The 20,402-nt window shown below is 41.5% G+C and overlaps 1 protein-coding gene across 1 annotated transcript in view; it reads left to right on the top strand.

The window, feature by feature from the left end:
• Nucleotides 1-11,163, top strand: part of UFL1 (UFM1 specific ligase 1) — a 145,275-nt gene extending 134,112 nt beyond the window's left edge. Inside the window, exons 18-19 of the mRNA XM_030199083.1 lie at nucleotides 3,065-3,245; nucleotides 10,769-11,163. Of these exons, the coding sequence (XP_030054943.1) occupies nucleotides 3,065-3,245; nucleotides 10,769-10,984 (397 nt within the window). The 3' untranslated portion in view covers nucleotides 10,985-11,163. The remainder of the gene's footprint in view (nucleotides 1-3,064; nucleotides 3,246-10,768) is intronic.
• Nucleotides 11,164-20,402: the final 9,239 nt, after the last annotated feature.

Genomic DNA, 20,402 nt, shown 5'->3' with positions numbered 1-20,402 from the left:
CCTGCGCAGCCTTCTACATGGAATGTTGCTAGTGGAATAGCAACATTCCATGTAGAATCTCCAATAGTAGCAACATTCCATGTAGAATCTCCAATGGTATCTATTTTACTGTCATAGTAATGCTTGAATGTTTTCACTTATATACACTGTCAGCTAGCACATTTGCTTATTTCCGATCTGACGAAGAAGGGTAACCTTCGAAAGCTAATCAAGAAATGTATTAAGTTATGTCCAATAAAAAAGGTATCATCTTATTTTCTTTTCCATGTTTTATTTTGTTTGATTTCTATAGATTCTACATGGAATGTTGCTATTCCACTAGCAACATTCCATGTAGAAGTCGGCCCTTGTAGATCACCAACATGGCCGCGCAGGCTTCTACATGGAATGTTGCTAGTGGAATAGCAACATTCCATGTAGAATCTCCAATAGTAGCAACATTCCATGTAGAATCTCCAATGGTATCTATTTTACTGTCATAGTAATGCTTGAATGTTTTCACTTATATACACTGTCAGCTAGCACATTTGCTTATTTCCGATCTGACGAAGAAGGGTAACCTTCGAAAGCTAATCAAGAAATGTATTAAGTTATGTCCAATAAAAAAGGTATCATCTTATTTTCTTTTCCATGTTTTATTTTGTTTGATTTCTATAGATTCTACATGGAATGTTGCTATTCCACTAGCAACATTCCATGTAGAAGTCGGCCCTTGTAGATCACCAACATGGCCGCGCAGGCTTCTACATGGAATGTTGCTAGTGGAATAGCAACATTCCATGTAGAATCTCCAATGGTATCTATTTTACTGTCATAGTAATGCTTGAATGTTTTCACTTATATACACTGTCAGCTAGCACATTTGCTTCTTTCCGATCTGAGGAAGAAGGGCAACCTTCGAAAGCTAATCAAGAAATGTATTAAGTTATGTCCAATAAAAAAGGTATCATCTTATTTTCTTTTCCAGGTTTTATTTTGTTTGATTTCTATAGGATTCTGGTGCAATCATTAATCCTTTCCAGAGTAGACTATTGTAACCTTACTTTAGCTATTTGCATCAGTTACAAATAGTCTAACATTCAGCAGTAAGATTGATTTTTGGTATATCTAAATTTGAATCATTCCAGCCTTTTTATTCTAAACTTCATTGGCTACCTGTTGCTGCGAGAATTCAGTTGAAACTGTGTCACCACTTTCAAAATCTTGACAGGGGACATGGCTGCTTATATGTTAAATCTAGCGACTTAAGGCTCCACTGCAAGTTATAGAAGTCATAGGGGCCCTTTTACCAAGCCGCGTAAGCATCTAAGCGCACCCAACACGCGCCAAAATGGAGTTACCGCCCGGCTACCTCGTGACTCTTGCAGTAATTTCATTTTTGGCGCGCGTCCAATACGCATGTCCAAAAAATAATTTTTATTTTCGGATGCACGTAGGTCATGACCACCCGGTTACTGCGTGATACTTTACCGCTAGGTCGATGACTGACAGTAAGGTCTCAGACCTAAAATAGATGTGTGGCAATTTTCATTTTGCTGCACATCCATTTCTGGCAAACATTTTAAAAAGTCATTTTTTTGCAGGTGCGTTGAAAAATGATTCTTCTCACGCTCAAAACACGCGCCTACACTACCGCAGGCCATTTTTCAGCACACCTTAGTAAAAGCACCCCATTGTCTTTTTCAACTCAGATATCCAGTGTTTAGGGGACTTAAATCGGCTGGACATCTTTCTTCCTCTATTCAATACCAGTTAGCCAATTTGTGGAATCAACTCTCTTTTTGTTTAAGATCATGTTCTCATTACCTTAGGTTTAGAAAGAATTTAAAAGCTTTTTTCGTTATGTAAGGCTGGATTATCTGCTGTTTAATTAACTGGATCTGTTGGTTGATAACATTCTTTTTGTAATTCCCTGACAAAATGGTTCTTGTTTGTATGGAATCCGTCCTTGAACTGTATAAGTATAGGAATACAAGAACTGGTGTAACATAACATGTTTTAGCACTACCTATATAGTCTTTTATAGCCCACGGATAAGGAAGTTCCATCTTGCCAGCCACCCTATTGTCTTCATCTCTACCACCTCCACTAAGAGTCTGTAAATAATTTCCGCTCAGAATTTCTTTTGGTTTTGGTTAGAACAGTTGAAATCTCTCCATAAAAATTTGCTTTAATTTACCTTTTATTGTTCTCCGCTAACAGTGCATTGCAAAATAACGGAAATTAATTCAACTTCCCTCGAAAGAGGAATGGCTCCAGGAAATTTGGGATGTGGTTCAGATGGAAAAATTAACCTGAATATTAAGAAGAAATATCAATAAGCCTAATAAAATATAGAATCCTTTTATGCAGTTTAAATTTTTAGTTTTTACCGACAGTATGATTTTTGAAAAATATTTGAACTTTAAAAACTCATCCTCATGTATAATGTACAGATTTTTCTCTAGCAAATTCTCTGAGATGGAATATTAGGAAAGTAGCTTGCGTGGAAGGGGGTACTGTGTGCCTTATTGTGCACTTTATTGTACAAGTGGATTCATTTCTTTAGTGCTCCCGCGAGATAGGAAAGGGTGTGGCGGGTAGGGTGTAACTGCTTTAACATTAAGAGGGTTACTTGTAAGGTTTTTTTTAATTGTTTTCATTGTATCTACATTCAATAAGGTCAATAAAAATTTCATGCAAAATAAAATCCATATATTTCCAGAGACTACCTCTTCCACATTAATCTTATAACTCCTTGTTCCAGAATCTCCTTCCACTCTAAAAGCTTGGAGATATTTAAATGTTTCTGAAAATACAAGCAGAATGGCAAGTCCTCACCGCATGGGGTGACATCAACAATGGAACCCATCGCAGGAAAGCTACTCCGGTTTTCATTACTTTAGAAACTTTTGAGACGCCTTGCTATATGTCTGTTGCTTGGGTTGTTTTAGAAATATACCTTTCTTTATCATAGCTAGAGGTAAAAGTCAATCCTGTCAGGAGTACTTGCACAAACGTTTGATTATGGTCATTTGATTGATCTAAGGCTACAGCACAATTACTATCTCTTTTCTTGTTCTAGACAAGTGGTGTTCCAGCACAGACAGGCTCTGATTGAACAACTGAAGGCCACTGAGGATCCAGCCCTCACCCTCCACCTCACAGCAGTTCTTTTATTCCAGTTGGCCACACATTGCATGCTGCATGCTCCAGGAAGATGCGTGCCACAGATCATCACTTTCCTCATCACCAGAATCCCAGAGGTAATTAAACACAATTGCACCAAGTGTTTTACCACTTCCAAACTTTTGCTGAAGGTCTTCTTGGCTACAGTGCATGAAAGATACTAGTATTGAAATTATGTAAGGCAATAACTTTCTGTTGGACTAAATTAATACAATTTTTTTTTTTTTTTTTTACATTTGTACCCCGCGCTTTCCCGCTCATGGCAGGCTCAATGCGGCTTACATATTATATACAGGTACTTATTTGTGGGTTAAGTGACTTGCCCAGAGTCGCAAGGAGCTGCCTGTGCCTGCAGTGGGAATCGAACCCAGTTCCCCAGGACCAAAGTCCACCACACTAACCACTAGGCGACTCCTCCACTAGCAACATTCCATGTAGAAGCCTACCCTTGCAGCCGCACAGGCTTCTGTTTCTGTGAGCAGGACGTCTCACAGAAACAGAAGCCTGTGCGGCTGCAAGGGCAGGCTTCTACATGGAATGTTGCTAGTGGAGTAGCAACATTAACATTCCATGTAGAATCTCAAATAGTAGCACCAGAATCTCAATAGTAGCAACATTCCAATTCCATCTAGAATCTCCAATAGTAGCAACATTCCATGTAGAATCTGACATAGGGAAAAGGGAATGGGACTTGATATGCTGCCTTTCTGTGGGGTTTACATACTATATACAGGTACTCATTTGTACCTGAGGGTTAAGTGACTTGCCCAGAGTCACAAGGAGCTGCCTGTGCCTGCAGTGGGAATCAAACCCAGTTCCCCAGGACCAAAGTCCACCACACTAACCACTAGGCCACTCCTCCACCTTTCACTAGATTTTCCCAGATTAGGACAGGTTATATATGAAACTCTTATAGTTTATTAATATTTACTAGACCACTCTAACTGACTCATCAGAGTGCTGTACAATCTACAATAGGTTCCATAGAAAAAAGAGAAGAATGCCATTTAAAATAGGACAGCAGTGCAAACACACAAGAGAGGCAAAAAAGGAGACGGGGAAGATAACAACAAGAAATCAGGGTCAAAGGAGTAGAGCTCTGTCTGACAATCCAGGTTAGTTTGCCCCTTAAAGCCTGTTTAAAGAGCCATGTCTTCAACTCAGCTTTGAAGCTTTTTAAGCAGAGCATTGTTGCGGATAGGAAGAAGGAAGGTTATTCCAGGTGTAGGGTGAAAGGAAGAAGAAAGCACAATGTCTAGTAGATTCCAGATATGAGTGTTTGGGACTGGGCAGAACTAGATGGTGGTCATTTAGAGAGCGAAGAATCCTAACAGATGGATATTCGGGGAAACCTAATCCAAAGGCCTTAAATGTTAATGTCGCTACATTGTGAATGATTCAGTGTGTTTTTCAGTAACGGAGTGATGTGATCGGTATGACGAGAATGGCAAAGCAATTGAATGGCTGTGCTGTGGAGGGTTTGTAATTTCTTCAGTGAGGAGCATAGCAAACCACCATGAACAATGTTACAGTAGTAGAGTCGAGACATTAAAAAACAAGAGAATAAGTGCGTGGAAACCCTTCTTGATTAAAAAGATGGAGAATGGCACGCAACTGGTGGAATACAAGGAAACTGACTTTAGAAAGCTGAGAGATCTGAGGTAAAAAGGAAAGAGAAACTCACACCCTTATTCTATAAACTGACCCCAAATTCTGTATATGGCGTCCAAAGATGCATGCGCAAATCTGGTTTGTGTGTGTATCTAAATTAGTTAAAAAGCCAATCAGTGGCGATAATTGACTGGTAACGAGCAATTATTAGCACTAATTAGGATTTACGCACACAACTCTCTATAAATATTCTGTAAAGAGTTGCACATAGTTTGTGAGTCACACAACTGAAAGGGGATGTGTCCTATTATAGAATCAGGCCTTGAGTGCCTAATTTTGATGGTGGACCTGGGAGGGGTGGGTTAGGGGCATGTGTTTGAACTTACATCTCAGTTCAGTTGTGCTCTATGTCAGGGGTGGGGGGTTAGGGGCATGCCAAGGAACTGAGATCCTGAGGACCCAGATTCAATTCCCTCTTCAGTTCCTTGTGACCCTGGGCAAGTCATTTTGCACCAGGTACAACAGTAGTACAAGGTATTACGTAGACTGTGAGCCCACTAGGGACAAACCCAGTACCTGTAAAATGAAAAAAACAAAACTGTAAACCACTTAGGTCTAAGTGGTATATTATTATTTATTGCATTTGTATCCCACATTTTCCCACCTCTTTGCAGGCTCAATGTGCATAAGTACATAAGTACATAAGTAGTGCCATACTGGGAAAGACCAAAGGTCCATCTAGCCCAGCATCCTGTCACCGACAGTGGCCAATCCAGGTCAAGGGCACCTGGCACGCTCCCCAAACATAAAAACATTCCAGACAAGTTATACCTAAAAATGCGGAATTTTTCCAAGTCCATTTAATAGCGGTCTATGGACTTGTCCTTTAGGAATCTATCTAACCCCTTTTTAAACTCCGTCAAGCTAACCGCCCGTACCACGTTCTCCGGCAACGAATTCCAGAGTCTAATTACACGTTGGGTGAAGAAAAATTTTCTCCGATTCGTTTTAAATTTACCACACTGTAGCTTCAACTCATGCCCTCTAGTCCTAGTATTTTTGGATAGCATGAACAGTCGCTTCACATCCACCCGATCCATTCCACTCATTATTTTATACACTTCTATCATATCTCCCCTCAGCCGTCTCTTCTCCAAGCTGAAAAGCCCTAGCCTTCTCAGCCTCTCTTCGTAGGAAAGTCGTCCCATCCCCACTATCATTTTCGTCGCCCTTCGCTGTACCTTTTCCAATTCTACTATATCTTTTTTGAGATACGGAGACCAGTACTGAACACAATACTCCAGGTGCGGTCGCACCATGGAGCGATACAACGGCATTATAACATCCGCACACCTGGACTCCATACCCTTCCTAATAACACCCAACATTCTATTCGCTTTCCTAGCCGCAGCAGCACACTGAGCAGAAGGTTTCAGCGTATCATCGACGACGACACCCAGATCCTTTTCTTGATCCGTAACTCCTAACGCGGAACCTTGCAAGACGTAGCTATAATGAGTGCTTACAATATATTATATTATAATGTGGCTTACAATATATTATGAATGGTGAAAATACATAAGAAAATATACATTTGGTATACACTTGAATGATTTTATGGAACACTATCATTTATTTATTTATTTATTTATTCATACTTTGATATACCACTTTAACTGACAGACAGATCGAAGCAAAGAAAAGAATTACAATGTTGTAAGAAAGTAAAACCTACATACCAGAACACCACACAATTAAAATGGCATCCAGTAAAAGAACTGGCCAGTATTTACGCCAGTCTTTTAGAATTGTTTCAGAAATCTCTGAGCAAGAATATGACCCTATGAGTTATGTTTTGCCACACCTGAACATAAGCAATAAAGCTGCAAAAAGTGACTGATACGGGTTTTAACAATCGAGGATGACAACTTGTAAAATGTAAGAATTTTTCAGTGGGCTTGACTATAGGTGAGAGATTGCAGAGGTGTAAAAAGGAATCCATGATTAACTGGATGGTACAAGCCCTGTAAGTTTGTATCAAGCATTGACCATTTCTATCCATGTGCCTTCTCATTTATATGAGTAAGCTTTGATAGGAAAATGAGTTAATGAGTTGTAACACCAAAATGTGCACTTTGTAACATCATATGTTCACTTCACCCTGTATGGCGATGCCACAACAGGTCATTGTAAGCCACATTGAGCCTGCAAATAGGTGGGAAAATGTGGGATACAAGTGAAATAAATAAATAAATAAAAATAATCTCTCTATATAAAACGCACCTCCAACGTTCGAATGAAGCCTCACTTACTCCTCAACATTCTAAAAGTGAAGGGGGTGAGATCGCTTTGTGTCTGCCCCGCCCACGCGTCAAACGTGATGACGTCGAGGGCGGAGCAATGACACTCAACCAATCGCATCGCTCGGCAGCGAAGCGTAAGGGAAGGAGGCGGCGCTCCCGACGTCTAGCCTTCCCTTCGCTGTGTTCCGCCTTCTTCTGACGTCAAGGATGACGTCAAAAGAAGGCGGAACACAGCGAAGGGAAACTTAGACGTCGGGAGCACCGCCTCCTTCCCTGACGCTTCGCTGCCGGAACCGCCACGGAGGTAAATTTAAAAAGAATACAAAAAACAAACACGGATGTTGGGGGGAGAGAAGAGGGTGGCCAGTAAAGTAGAACAATGGGAGCGGGAGGCCAGGGGAGAAACGACAGCATGGATGCGAAGGGGGGGGGGGGGAGAAGAGGGCGGCCCAGGCTTGGACATGGGAGAGAGAGGAGCATGGATGCGAGGGAGGGTCATGGAAGGGAGAGAGGGGACTTGCTGGAAAAGGATGAATGGAGGAGGCAGGGGACAGAGGAGCATGGATGGCCATGGATTGGGAGGGCAGGACTCAGGGAGAGGGGAATTGCTGGATAGGGATGAATGGAGGGGACAGATGGGCATGGATGCATATGGATTGCAGGGCAGGCCTCAGGGAGAGAGGGGAATTGCTGGATAGGGATGAATGGAGGGGACAGATGGGCATGGATGCATATGGATTGCAGGGCAGGCCTCAGGGAGAGAGGGGAATTGCTGGATAGGGATGAATGGAGGGGCCAGGTGACAGAGGAGCATGGATGGGCATGGATTGGAAGGGCAGGACTCAGGGAGAGGGGAATTGCTGGATAGGGATGAATGGAGGGGACAGATGGGCATGGATGCATATGGATTGCAGGGCAGGCCTCAGGGAGAGAGGGGAATTGCTGGATAGGGATGAATGGAGGGGCCAGGTGACAGAGGAGCATGGATGGGCATGGATTGGAAGGGCAGGACTCAGGGAGAGGGGAATTGCTGGATAGGGATGAATGGAGGGGACATATGGGCATGGATGGATATGGATTGCAGGGCAGGCCTCAGGGAGAGAGGGGAATTGCTGGATAGGGATGAATGGAGGGGGCAGGTGACAGAGGAACATGGATGGGCATGGATTGGGAGGGCAGGCCTCAGGGAGAGAGAGAAATTGCTGGAAACGGATGAATGCAGGGGACAGAGGAGCATGGATGGGCATGGATTGGGAGAGAGGGGAATTGCTGGATAGGGATGAATGGAGGGGACACATGGGCATGGATGGATATGGATTGCAGGGCAGGCCTCAGGGAGAGAGGGCAATTCCTGGATAGGGATGAATGGAGGGGACAGGTGACAGAGGAGCATGGATGGGCATGGATTGGGAGGGCAGGGCTCAGGGAGAGAGGGGAATTGCTGGAAAAGGATGAATGGAGGGGGCAGGGGACAGATGGGCATGGATTGGGAGGGCAGGGCTCACACTCTCTCATATACAATGTCTTTCTGACTCTCACTCTCACACACTCTATCTCACACTGTATCACATTCACTCTCTATGTGCCACACAGTCACTCACACACTCGCTTGGTCTCATACACTCACTCTCACAGAGAATCTGTGTCTCACACACACTCTCTCTCTCGCCCACACACACACACTCTCTCTCACACTGTGTCTCACATACACACTTGCACACACTCTCATTCTCACACACACACTCTCTCACAAACACACTCACACCCAGACTCACTCTCTCTCTCACACACTCACACTTTCATTCTGACTCTCAAACAGTCACTCTCACATACACTCTCCCAAACATACACACTCCGAGGAAAACCTTGCTAGCGCCCGTTTCATTTGTGTCAGAAACGGGCCTTTTTTACTAGTATATATATATTTTATAGAGTATTTGACTGTTTTGTTTGATAGATCCCCTTCTACTTTGACAGCTATACAATTCCTTCTCTCCTATGGCCAAATACTCCTCCCCTAGCCAAACTGAACCTCAGGTACTGTCATTAGCAGACATTGAGCATGGGGACAGCCTATGGCTGTGCACTTAAAGACCCCCACAGACCCCCCACCTTTTCCATGGAAACCAAGGGAGCACCATGGTGCCCATGAACACAAGGTTGCAGGCCAACTCCATCTTTGTGTTTGCCGATTTCTGATCAGAAAATGAACCCCTTAATTGTACTGGAAAATACCAAATAGCTAAAACAAAAATTTCCACCATAAGAAGTTATATTGAGATGGCCACAATATAGTATGGAGCTGGGATGTGTCAGTTACAATTACTCCACAGCTCAAGCATAGCAGGGGAAAGCTGCTTTTTTGATGTGTCTCACATAATGGTTCCTGAGGACCTGTCAACTGAAACGAGCTCTGTTGAACCAAAGAAACCTGTGATGTGCAGATAAGTGAGACTCATTTGTTTTTCTTTTCTTTTGCTTTATGCAAAAGACTGTCATTTGAACTTGGCTCAGCTACTTTTCCTGTTAATTGCCTGTAGTTATTACATTAGCAAAGATTATAAAATAGAAAAAAAGAAGACTGTTTCACAATCATTTTGAACTTTATTGAAATTTAAGAATGTTGTGTATTTTTTTTTTACATTTATGAGTTTCTGAGATGTTAATGCTGTTGAAGGAGCACAGAAATGAGCACCTGTAGTTGCAGGCTACCCTCATTATTGGAGCTCTAGGAACCAAGATCTACTTGATAATAATGGTTCTGTAACTGACACATCCCAGTTCCCATTTAAAATGACTTATGCTGACTTTTGATGACAGCGCTGATGGAGCCCAGTCCCCTGTGGTCCAGGGGGTAGCTGGAGATCTGCTGGCCTTTGTCTCCATTCTGACATATCACCTGGTCCTGACAGATCCTGAGGAGACCAGTGCTGCTGCTCCATGCAACTCTCACACGTGAAATGAGCCCAAATTAGAAAAAAAAGTTTGTGCATGGAGGTGAGGGGGGAAGTAATTCTGACTGCCCTGAGTGCAGAAAAAGCTGGTTGCCATTCTGCATGTTTCTAATAAGTAAAAGGATTTTCATACTCTCCCTCATACTTGGATGATATGTCAGTTAAGAAACTGGTAGTGGTGGTTTGTCGAAACTGGGGGCTCATTATTTTGAGGTGGAGGGCAACTTCTTGAACTGATTAGTCACCATTGCTTGTGTGATCTTTTGGCGTACAGTTCTGGTCCCGTTCTCTTTTCTAGGCTGTCTTTGGTTGCTTATCAAACTCTAATAAGCAGCTGCTGCCTTCATGATCTGGGGTACTGCACTAAGTTCTTTTGTGGGCTTTGCCAGCTGACTTACTGATTTCAGCATTTCAGTCAGGGGGTGTCAGAAAAGCAAGATGGTAAGGAAGGGATCAGATGTCCAGGGTATGGAGAAACAGCAGTTTTTCCACTCTAGGCATAAGCCTTGTAGGCATGTGCATAAATCCAAGTTGTCTCTTCCTGTTCTAGGGCAAACAATGCACCAGTTTCATAGCTCCCACGTGGGTTACCTGTCTACTGTCTACATCCTCCTGGCAATGTGATCTTTAGTATTGAATGCAGTGCTCCTTATGGAACTTGGGTTCTGTGTAATCACCAGGTGTTGCTTTAGTCATGACTCAGAGTAATATTGGATGTATTTTTTCTTTCAGGATCAGCATAGGCTCTTGGTGAAATTTCAGGGGCTTGTGGTAAAACAGCTAATAGGCCATAACAGGAAGACTTGCGAAGGAGACGAAGAAGCTGATGAAAACAAAGCTGAAGAGGAAGATAGTGTGGATGCTGTTCGAAAGGAGCTGCAGGAACTGTCAATATCTATCAAGGATCTTGTTCTCAGGTCCAAAAAACCATCATTAACAGAGGACTAGATATTTTTGTTTGCAAATTCCTTAGGTCCATTAATCAGTCATAGTCTGTTTTATTTTTGCAGAACATCAAGGAACTGCTCACCAGTTTTCTCTTTTTTCCCTAGAAACTAGATAAATCTCTGCTTCGCACTTAGTTGCAGCTTTTAACTCTTGTGAAATAAAATATGAGCTAAATGTCATTGTTTGTTTTTTTTTTGTTAACTAGTTATGTAAAGCACGAGCCCAGCAGATAAGTTCCACCAGTGAGAAATTCTGATGGTGGTGTAACACCATGCTAATGAACTTTTAATATATATACATATATATAAAAGGCAACACCAACGTTCTATGAAGCCTCCAACCGGAAGTGTGAAGAGGGAGAGATATCCGGTTTTCCCATGAGTGTCTGCCCCGCCCTCGCTCTCTCTCTAACACAAACAGTGAAGGAAAACAGCAAAGCAGGAAATCAAATCGCTCTCTCTGTAACAATGAAGGACTCAGAGGGGGGAGGGGAGAGAGGGCAGGAACACACACACTCCCACATGCACACAGAAGAAAACCTTGCTAGCCCCCGTTTCATTTGCATCAGAAACGGGGCTTTTTTACTAGTATATATATATATAGAGAGAGAGATAATCAGATCAGAGATAGATGCATAAACCTCACTGTATAGCTATTTCAGTGTTTTAACCTTATCTACATTATGGCACCAGTACTCAGGTGACATCCTAGGTGTTAATTGTAGTCCTCTGCAGTTCTTTGTGGAGCTCCTGCTGCTTGCTTTTTCTTATACTGTTATTACCATTCAAACCAACACATCCTTTGCAGAGCTCTGACTCTAAAAGGAAATTCGATAAATGTTACTATGAGAAGTGGTGCTACCAAGCAGACCATGGCACACAATTACAGCACAGCCAGATAAACAGCTTTACAGGATCATTACTTCCTAACAGTGAAAAATTCTTGACTTTACAGTTATGCACGTATTTTGTCTGAAAGAATGCAACCAAAATTTTTTATGTACATTGGAAACAGTAAAGGCCAGTAAAAAATTGTCTAGCTGGCTAGTTTTATAGAAGACCAGAGGTTCACAGAGTCCAGTCTTTTGATTGCCCTGTGACTTTTTTCTAAAAATAAATTCAGGCTTAGACGAAGTTTAGGGGAGGGGCATTTCAAGTGGACTCGGGATTAAAGAGGCCAAAATTGCAAACAGGATTTTTTTTCAAGATTCTACAAATTTGTCAATTATGGTTTATTAAAACTTGCTATGCTGCTCTAGCTGCCGTTTCAGAGCAGAGAGGTGCACAATGTAAAAATTAAAAGAATGGAACTACATTCACACTAAGATAGGAGAACAGGGTATTAAAGCAAAGGTACATTTATTGGTCTTAGCTACCACCTGTCTCAAAGTCAGAAGAATGGCTAAATCGCTTAGACTATTGCAACTTGCTTCTCACAGGTCTCCCACTTAGCCATCTCTCTCCTCTTCAATCTGTTCAAAATTCTGCTTCATGACTAATATTCCGCCAGTGTCATTATGCTCATATTAGCCCTCTCCTCAAGTCACTTCACTGGCTTCCTATCCGTTTCCGCATACAGTTCAAACTCCTCATTCACTCCGCAGCTCCTCAGTACCTCTCTACTCTCATCTCTCCCTACATTCCTCCCCGGGAACTCCATTCACTGGGTAAATCTCTCTTATCTGCACCCTTCTCCTCCACCGCTAACTCCAGACTCCGTTCCTTTTATCTTGCTGCACCATATGCCTGGAATAGACTTCCTGAGCCGGTACGTCAAGCTCCATCTCTGGCCGTCTTCAAATCTAAGCTAAAAGCCCAACTTTTTGATGCTGCTTTTAACTCCTAACCCTTATTCACTTGTTCAGAATCCTTATTTTATCATCCTCACTTTAATATTCCCTTGTCTCTTGTTTGTCCTGTTTGTCTATCCTAATTAGATTGTAAGCTCTGTCGAGCAGGGACTGTCTCTTCATGTTCAAGTGTACAGCGCTGCGTACGTCTAGTAGCGCTATAAAAATGATAAGTAGTAGTAAAGTAAGGGAACTTGATATGCTGCCTTTCTGTGGTTACAATCAAAGCTGTTTACATATTTTATACAGGTACTTACTTTGTACCTGGTGCAATGGAGGTTTAACTAACTTGCCCATAGTCACAGGGAGCTGCAGTGGGAATTGAATCCAGTTCTCCAGGTTCTCAGTCCGCAGCACTGAGTAAGAATGGCTGAAGTATGTGGATATTTTTCAAAATTCAGCCTCTATAATGTTTGTTTGTTTATTTATTTATTTGTTACATTTTCCCACCTATTTGCAGGCTCAATGTGGCTTACATAGTACCGTAAAGGCGTTCGTCAATTCCGGTATGAACAAATACAGTTATGTTTTGGTAGAACAAGGTTCAAGTGTCACAGACACTTTAGGGAATTTTATAGAGGAAAAGAATCGTAGAAAGGAAGAGTTCTTATATATCCGTTACGACCTTTGGTTTTGTTATGTTGCAAGGAACCGGCATTTAAGTGGGGTCGGTGTGGTATGCCTTTTTGAATAGGTTGGTTTTTAATAATTTCCGGAAGCTTAGGTGATCATATGTTGTTTTCATGGCTTTGGGTAATGCGTTCCATAGTTGTGTGCTTATGTAGGAGAAGCTGGATGCATAAGTTGATTTGTATTTCAGTCCTTTGCAGCTTGGGTGTTGGAGATTTAGGTATGTTTGTATTGATCCTGTTGTGTTTCTTGTTGGTAGGTCTGTAAGGTCTGTCATGTATCCCGGGGCTTCACCGTAGATGATTATATGCACCAGGGTGCAGATTTTGAAAGCAATACATTCTTTGATTGGAAGCCAGTGCAGTTTTTCACGGAGGGGTTTGGCGCTTTCGAATCACATTTTTCCAAATATAAGCCTGGCCGCTGTGTTTTGAGCGGTCTGAAGTTTCTTTAGAATTTGTTCTTTACATCCTGCATAAGTTCCATGTTTATTCTCTTAAAAATATTGAACAGTGGAACAAAATAGTGCAAATAGGCAAACAATAACAGGTAACTGAAATATAGATCAATTATAACACTAACTAAACATTTGCATACTGGCTAAAAAGTATCTGGGAAGATCATGACATATAATTCACCGAGCCTCAGCAAAGAGATCTGTCTCTCTGGCTAAGACTGAAGCAACAGTCAGCATCTGCTGGGTAATTTTCAAAACTCCAGGCCAATCAGAGCCCAGAACAGTCAAGTTTCAGATAAAAACTGGTTACATCACTACAGACACTTCCTATTTTCTGTGTGCCAGATAAAGAAAGAGAAGCCAGTCCTCTGTAACAGCTTGATGCATAAACATCCACCATCTGCTGGCCAAAAAGGAGAAATACACTTCAGATCATAATGCAGGAAAATATCCAATACATTTTACATGCTGAAAACACACTGTTTCTTCACATACTAGTGTAATTTTGAGATGCTGGCGTGACCTTGCAGCGGGGAAGAGAAATAAATGGGAAAACAAAACGTTAATCACAAAAATTCACGAAACAATCTTATAATTTGTTTACCAGTTGCATTGCTACTAGGTATACAGTACATATTCTTTCTGATTTTTACAGTTCTGTATTGATCTTATTTTCTGTATTGATCTTATGGTATAGTAAAGTGATCACAGTATGTTTTAGCGCTCAAATCATGCTGCAGAATATGCTATATAGTGCTGTTAATAGTAATTTATTTTATAAATTGGGAACGCTATGCCTTTGTTTATGCATGGTTTGAAGGATTACCATTGTTTTCCGTATTATCCGACTTTTCACTTATCCGATAACGTGCCGGTCCTGGTCACGTCGAAAATCGAGACTGTACTGTGCAGAATTAAAATTATAGGAAAAATTCAGATGTTACCAAAATTAGACTTTTTTTCTCTTATTTCATTTATATGGGGCTGGTTTGTGGTAGATGGAGAAGAGGGTCAAAACCAACAAGAAGGTTATCTGACATTGCCGCCTTCCTGACCTTTCACCTGCACAAAATGCAGGAATTTAAACTATCAAGCTCCAAGACATGTTACTTGAAAGCAGACAGAGTGCTATTTTCAATAATTAGGTGACTGAAGGTTCTTGCTTTTTCCTTACCAGCAGTCCATCTTGAATATGGCAAATGTAAGTGTACTGAATTAGATTTCATGAGGGTGATAAGAACAGTTTTTGCAAGAAAGGTTACCATCATTTTGTACAGTGTGGATGCCTTATTGCGTGGGGACTTGGCTAGAAGTGGGCTTAGGCTTTTGCAGAACAAATTGGGGCCCACTTTTATATGAAAATAGTAGCCAACGATAATTCACTTACTTTCTCTGAAGTTAGACCCCAGTGGCATACTGTGTATTGTATGGCACACCTTTTTTTAACTGGAATACATGTGTTATTTCCTTCGTCCCACTATATTTCAGCTCATAGATAGTGGAATTTTGCTTCAAGAAAGGGATGTCATTCTTCTATGTAGGATTTTGTCAAATTTCAGAAAATTAGTGAGATGTATTCCTGATACAGTGTTTCCACGGGACAAAAAAGTGATTTGGGACCTAGTTGGGCCTTAAAAGATTAGCATCCACTTGGCAGTTTTTCCTCTGGAAAACAGTGACTTAAAGATATTGTACCGCGAGATACGTTATTTTTATTTTTTTTTTTTAAATGAGAGAAAAAAAAGAGGGTGTTGAGAACTGGCAGCTCTTCCCCTGCAGACATTTTCTTTTTCATCCAAAACCTCACTGACCCTTGATCTGGAACATTATTATTTAAAAGTTGGTTAACTTCACACTTCAATTCCAGTGCAGTAAGGAGGATGGGTTAGTGCAGCCTCTTCCTTCCCGAAGACTGCAACATAATACCCACCGAGCATTGATCGCCAAGTACTGTAATAATGTCTAACGTAACATAGACCATGATCTTCAGAATAATGCTGTACAACACTATATCTAATTAATAAGAATGTATTCACCAAAGAAATCTGCAATTGCTGCCCCACTAATGTAAACCGCACTGAACCCTTTGAAAATGAAAGAAACGTTTTTTTTAAATCTAGATTTTGAATGGTTTTGGAGCATAAATTGTGCTCAGCACTTTGGATACTAAGGGGCAGTTGTGTAACTGGGCACCCCAGTGCTGCATAGGGAGTGTCTATTCTATACTGGCATCTGGGCAGCCAGATTCCAGTATAGAATACTAGCATAAACCCACATTTGCCCATTTATGCCAGGTTAGTAGTTGTAAATGGACGTGCCCAAGTGTGGCATGCAGTGCATGTAACTTACAGTATTCTGACCAATCACAAACTATGATCCAGGAGGTTTTTTGTTTTTTAAGACTCATGAAGATATTGCTCAGTAGACTGAGTGCTGGAAGGAACATTATTTTGAATTCAAAGATAAATGTTCTTGATCTAGAGGGTTGAGCTACTAAGATCTTTTTCTCCTAGCATATAAAAAAAAGATATTACAGATTCTTGATAGACACTTGCATAGTTAGGTTAGTGATTGGTTTCATACGGAAGTGATAAGCCAGATGCAAATAGGTGGGAAAATGTGGGATACAAATGCAACAAATAAATAAAATTCAAAAGTACTTACAGTATTGTGTACATTGCATACTTAAGTGGCACTCCTGCCCATTCCTCTCCTGTACTCCACGTATATGTGTCCTTACACAGTAACGGACACTTTTCTGTGTGCTTACATGCAGAAGGCATGCATAACTGCACATACTCTGTTATAATATTGCCTTTCACATGCACAGAGAAAAAGCTAATAGGCTGTGGGTTGCATCAAGACTGCGTATTACTGATACCCAGTTTCTCTACTACTACTACTATTTAGCATTTCTATAGCGCTACAAGGCGTACGCAGCGCTGCACAAACATAGAAGAAAGACAGTCCCTGCTCAAAGAGCTATGTAATAAAAGTAAGCCAAGTATAGGACAATCAAGCCATTGTGACATCACTGAGGTTGGCTCTTATTGGTGGCCTGAGGCATTATGACATCACAATATTAGCTCTGGTTACAAGAGACTACTACTACTACTATTTATCACTTCTATAGCGCTACAAGGCGTACGCAGCGCTGCACAAACATAGAAGAAAGACAGTCCCTGCTCAAAGAGCTATGTAATAAAAGTAAGCCAAGTATAGGACAATCAAGCCATTGTGACATCACTGAGGTTGGCTCTTATTGGTGGCCTGAGGCATTATGACATCACAATATTAGCTCTGGTTACAAGAGACTACTACTACTACTATTTATCACTTCTATAGCGCTACAAGGCGTACGCAGCGCTGCACAAACATAGAAGAAAGACAGTCCCTGCTCAAAGAGCTTACAATCTAATAGACAAACAATAAAGTAATCAAATCGATTAATGTGTACAGGAAGGAGGAGAGGAGGGTAGGTGGAGGCAAGTGGTTACGAGTCAAAAGCAATGTTAAAGAGGTTTCTCTGATGAAAACTAAACAGAAAGGCATCCTGCTACAAGTTTTATTGTCTGGAAAAAGCTAAAATAAGAGGTTCAGAGATGTATTGATCCGTTTTTCCCTGTGAAATGCTTTGGCACCCAAAATTACACCTAAATTAAAGCAGTCTTATTGAAAAGCGCTGTCGTTCTCAACATGTTTGCTTCAGTCACAGAGGGTTATGGCTGGGTGACACTATTGTTCCGTGTGGAGGGGGGGGGGGGATCAGCTGAACTAGTTCTGGTTTCACTCCATTGCATGTATAGAGATTTATGTTTAAAAATCAATGTTACAGCTGCCTGCATGCAATGGGAGCAGGACCACCTCAGCCTATCCCTCTTGCTAATGGATTGATGTAACCACTTTTATTATGGGTTACGTTTGAACAGATGCATTCATGAATTTTACATTGAGAGGAAGCCCATTGTGCAGTGGACTGAGAACAAGGAGAACAGAGTTTGATTTCCCACTGTAGCTCCTTGTGACCCTGGGCAAGTCACTTAACCCTCCATTGCCCCAGGTACAAAACTTATCCCCCTATTTACTAAGTCATGCTAGCGACTGCCGTGTGTTAATGGGCTGTGTCAGCATTGCTGCGTGGCTTAATAAATGGGGGGGGGGGGGGGTTAGATTGTGAGCCCACTAGAGACAGAGAAAGTACCTGCATATAATATCTACATATTTTTGGTTGTACCACAGAAAGACGGTATATCAAATACATGACCCATAATCGTATGTTGAAAAATATATCTGTGGTTTGCCTACGTGCATTTGAACAAAGAATACACTAATCAAACTACTGTATTGATATTTTGGCCAAGGAAGGTTGCAAGCATTGTGGCATTTTTTTTTTTATTGTAAACTGCATAAAATGGGGAGTTGATGGGCTGCCATGTAGCACGCCCCTTTTTTATCTCTTGGCTGTGTGTGTCAAGCGTCGCCGCTCCATTAACTTCAGCAGCACCAACTGCACCTTTTCATGCAGCTTTTTTGACAGCTCTGTCAGGGATGCTGTTGGTAGTCTGAAGATTAAAGAAGGCAGCACTGTACACATACAAGAAATGCAATTAAATTCAAGGAGCACCGAGGAAAAAGAAAATTATAGAGCCCTTTTTTCTACCCTGTGACACTGAAATCTCCAAACTATAACTTCCACAAATAACACCAGCTCTCAAATAGCTGTGATCCATCAATTGATATTTGCTTTTTAGACAGCAAATGATCCAAGTGTAAAATTCCTGCTGGTTTGTTAAAAAACACTTTTGATTAGTTTTATGTGTACTTAGAGCCATGAAAAGGTTTTCACATTTCATGGTGTGTGCTATTTTTTTTACTAATAAGAAAAAAAAAATTGGAAAATTAATTCAAGACATCACTCTTTATCAAACCAGCTGTTTTGGAAATTATATAGTCAAAACTATTTTGAGCCTACTAAATAAATATTTGTACATAATTTCATAATTGAGTTTGGGTTGTTTTGTAATTTTGCTGCAGAACGGAGTCTTTAAGTGATGCAAATATAGGACTCCTGCGTTAGCGCGTGCTTACCGCAGCTTAAAAGGCTTACCGCTGGATGCGCTCATGTCCTGGAATAAGTTCCAAATTTAGGCATGCTAGCTGCAGACTAAAAAATACTTACAAGTTTTTGGTTGAGGGGGTGTATCTGGGGGTAGGGAGTGGATGTTTCTGTCCTAATCGGCACACCTGTATTACCATGTGCTGTCTGATTAGCATGGGATTAGCGAATGCAAATGAAACAACTAATGCAGAGCGATTTAGTGTGTCATATCTTAGGCTATTTTTCTTGCATTACGCGTGTGTTAGCGCTTAATGCAGCTTAGTAAAAGGGCCTCTACATATCATTCATCCTTTTCCTGCTCCTGTATTCAAAATATGCCTTGATAAGTGAGATTCTGATCAGACAGAGAACAAGACTGATTAAAGTAATTGCAGTTGATAATGCTAACTTGTCTAATCAGGGTCAAAATTTTATCCTATTTTTAGCTGAAGATAGAATGCTCTTAGAATACTATTCAAGGTCATCAAGTTCTTACAGATAGGAACATTGGTTAGCTTTCTGTTAACGCATTCCTTATCCCATCTTGTTCCTGAGCTCATTTGTCTGTCACTTGGGTCTATAATAGGAAATGACCATGTGTAGACTTGGCCTTGTTTCTCACAGGGATAGATGTTACACACAGCACCGTGGGGAAGATAAAACAGGGCAAAACAATCTGTAGAAGAGAAAAATAAGGTTTTGCTCTCAGAAGACTTGCATTTAAGATTTTTCATTAGTCCTTTTTATCACACCAGCTTTAAAAGCTACCATATAAGAAACAAAGGTTGAAAGCAAGTTTTTCTTTATATCATCAGAATAAAATCGAAGCTACGCTTTCTTAGGTGCTGGTGCCCAAATGCCAGGCCACCCTTCAGGAGTGGAGTAATCACTGAGGGACCCCATCCCACAATAGCCAGCCCCCCATCCCAACAGCAAGGCCCCTTGCAACCAGTCACTGAATCTATGAGAAGGCAAAATTGGTGTGTAGAGTCTAAGCTTTTTCATTAAAACTTGGGGACCATGGGTCAATTTTAGCACACAATGGAAAAGGTGCCGGTACTCAGTACCCCCCAAGTACCCCCTCAAACAAAGCCCTGAGGTTAAGTACATTAATTATTGCCATACCGGGACACACCAAAGGCCCATCAAGCCCAGCATCCTGTTTCCAACAGTGGCCAAACCAGGGGCGTAGCCAGCGAGCCAATTTTGGGTGGGCCTAAGTCCAAGGTGGATGGACATGGAATTCATGCCCCCTATCCCTAGCCCCCCTCTGTTCTGCTTTGCTCCGCTCTCCCTTCACCTGCAAGCCCAAAATATTAAATACCTAAGCAGGAGGGGATCTACAAACTCTGCCAGCTGAAGATTTCTTCCTGCTCAGTCAGTC

This window comes from Microcaecilia unicolor, chromosome 3 (genome assembly GCF_901765095.1).
Source record: "Microcaecilia unicolor chromosome 3, aMicUni1.1, whole genome shotgun sequence".
Classification (NCBI taxonomy): domain Eukaryota; kingdom Metazoa; phylum Chordata; class Amphibia; order Gymnophiona; family Siphonopidae; genus Microcaecilia; species Microcaecilia unicolor.
The sequence above is the reverse complement of the archived record's forward strand: the minus strand, read 5'-3'. Positions and strand labels throughout refer to the sequence as shown.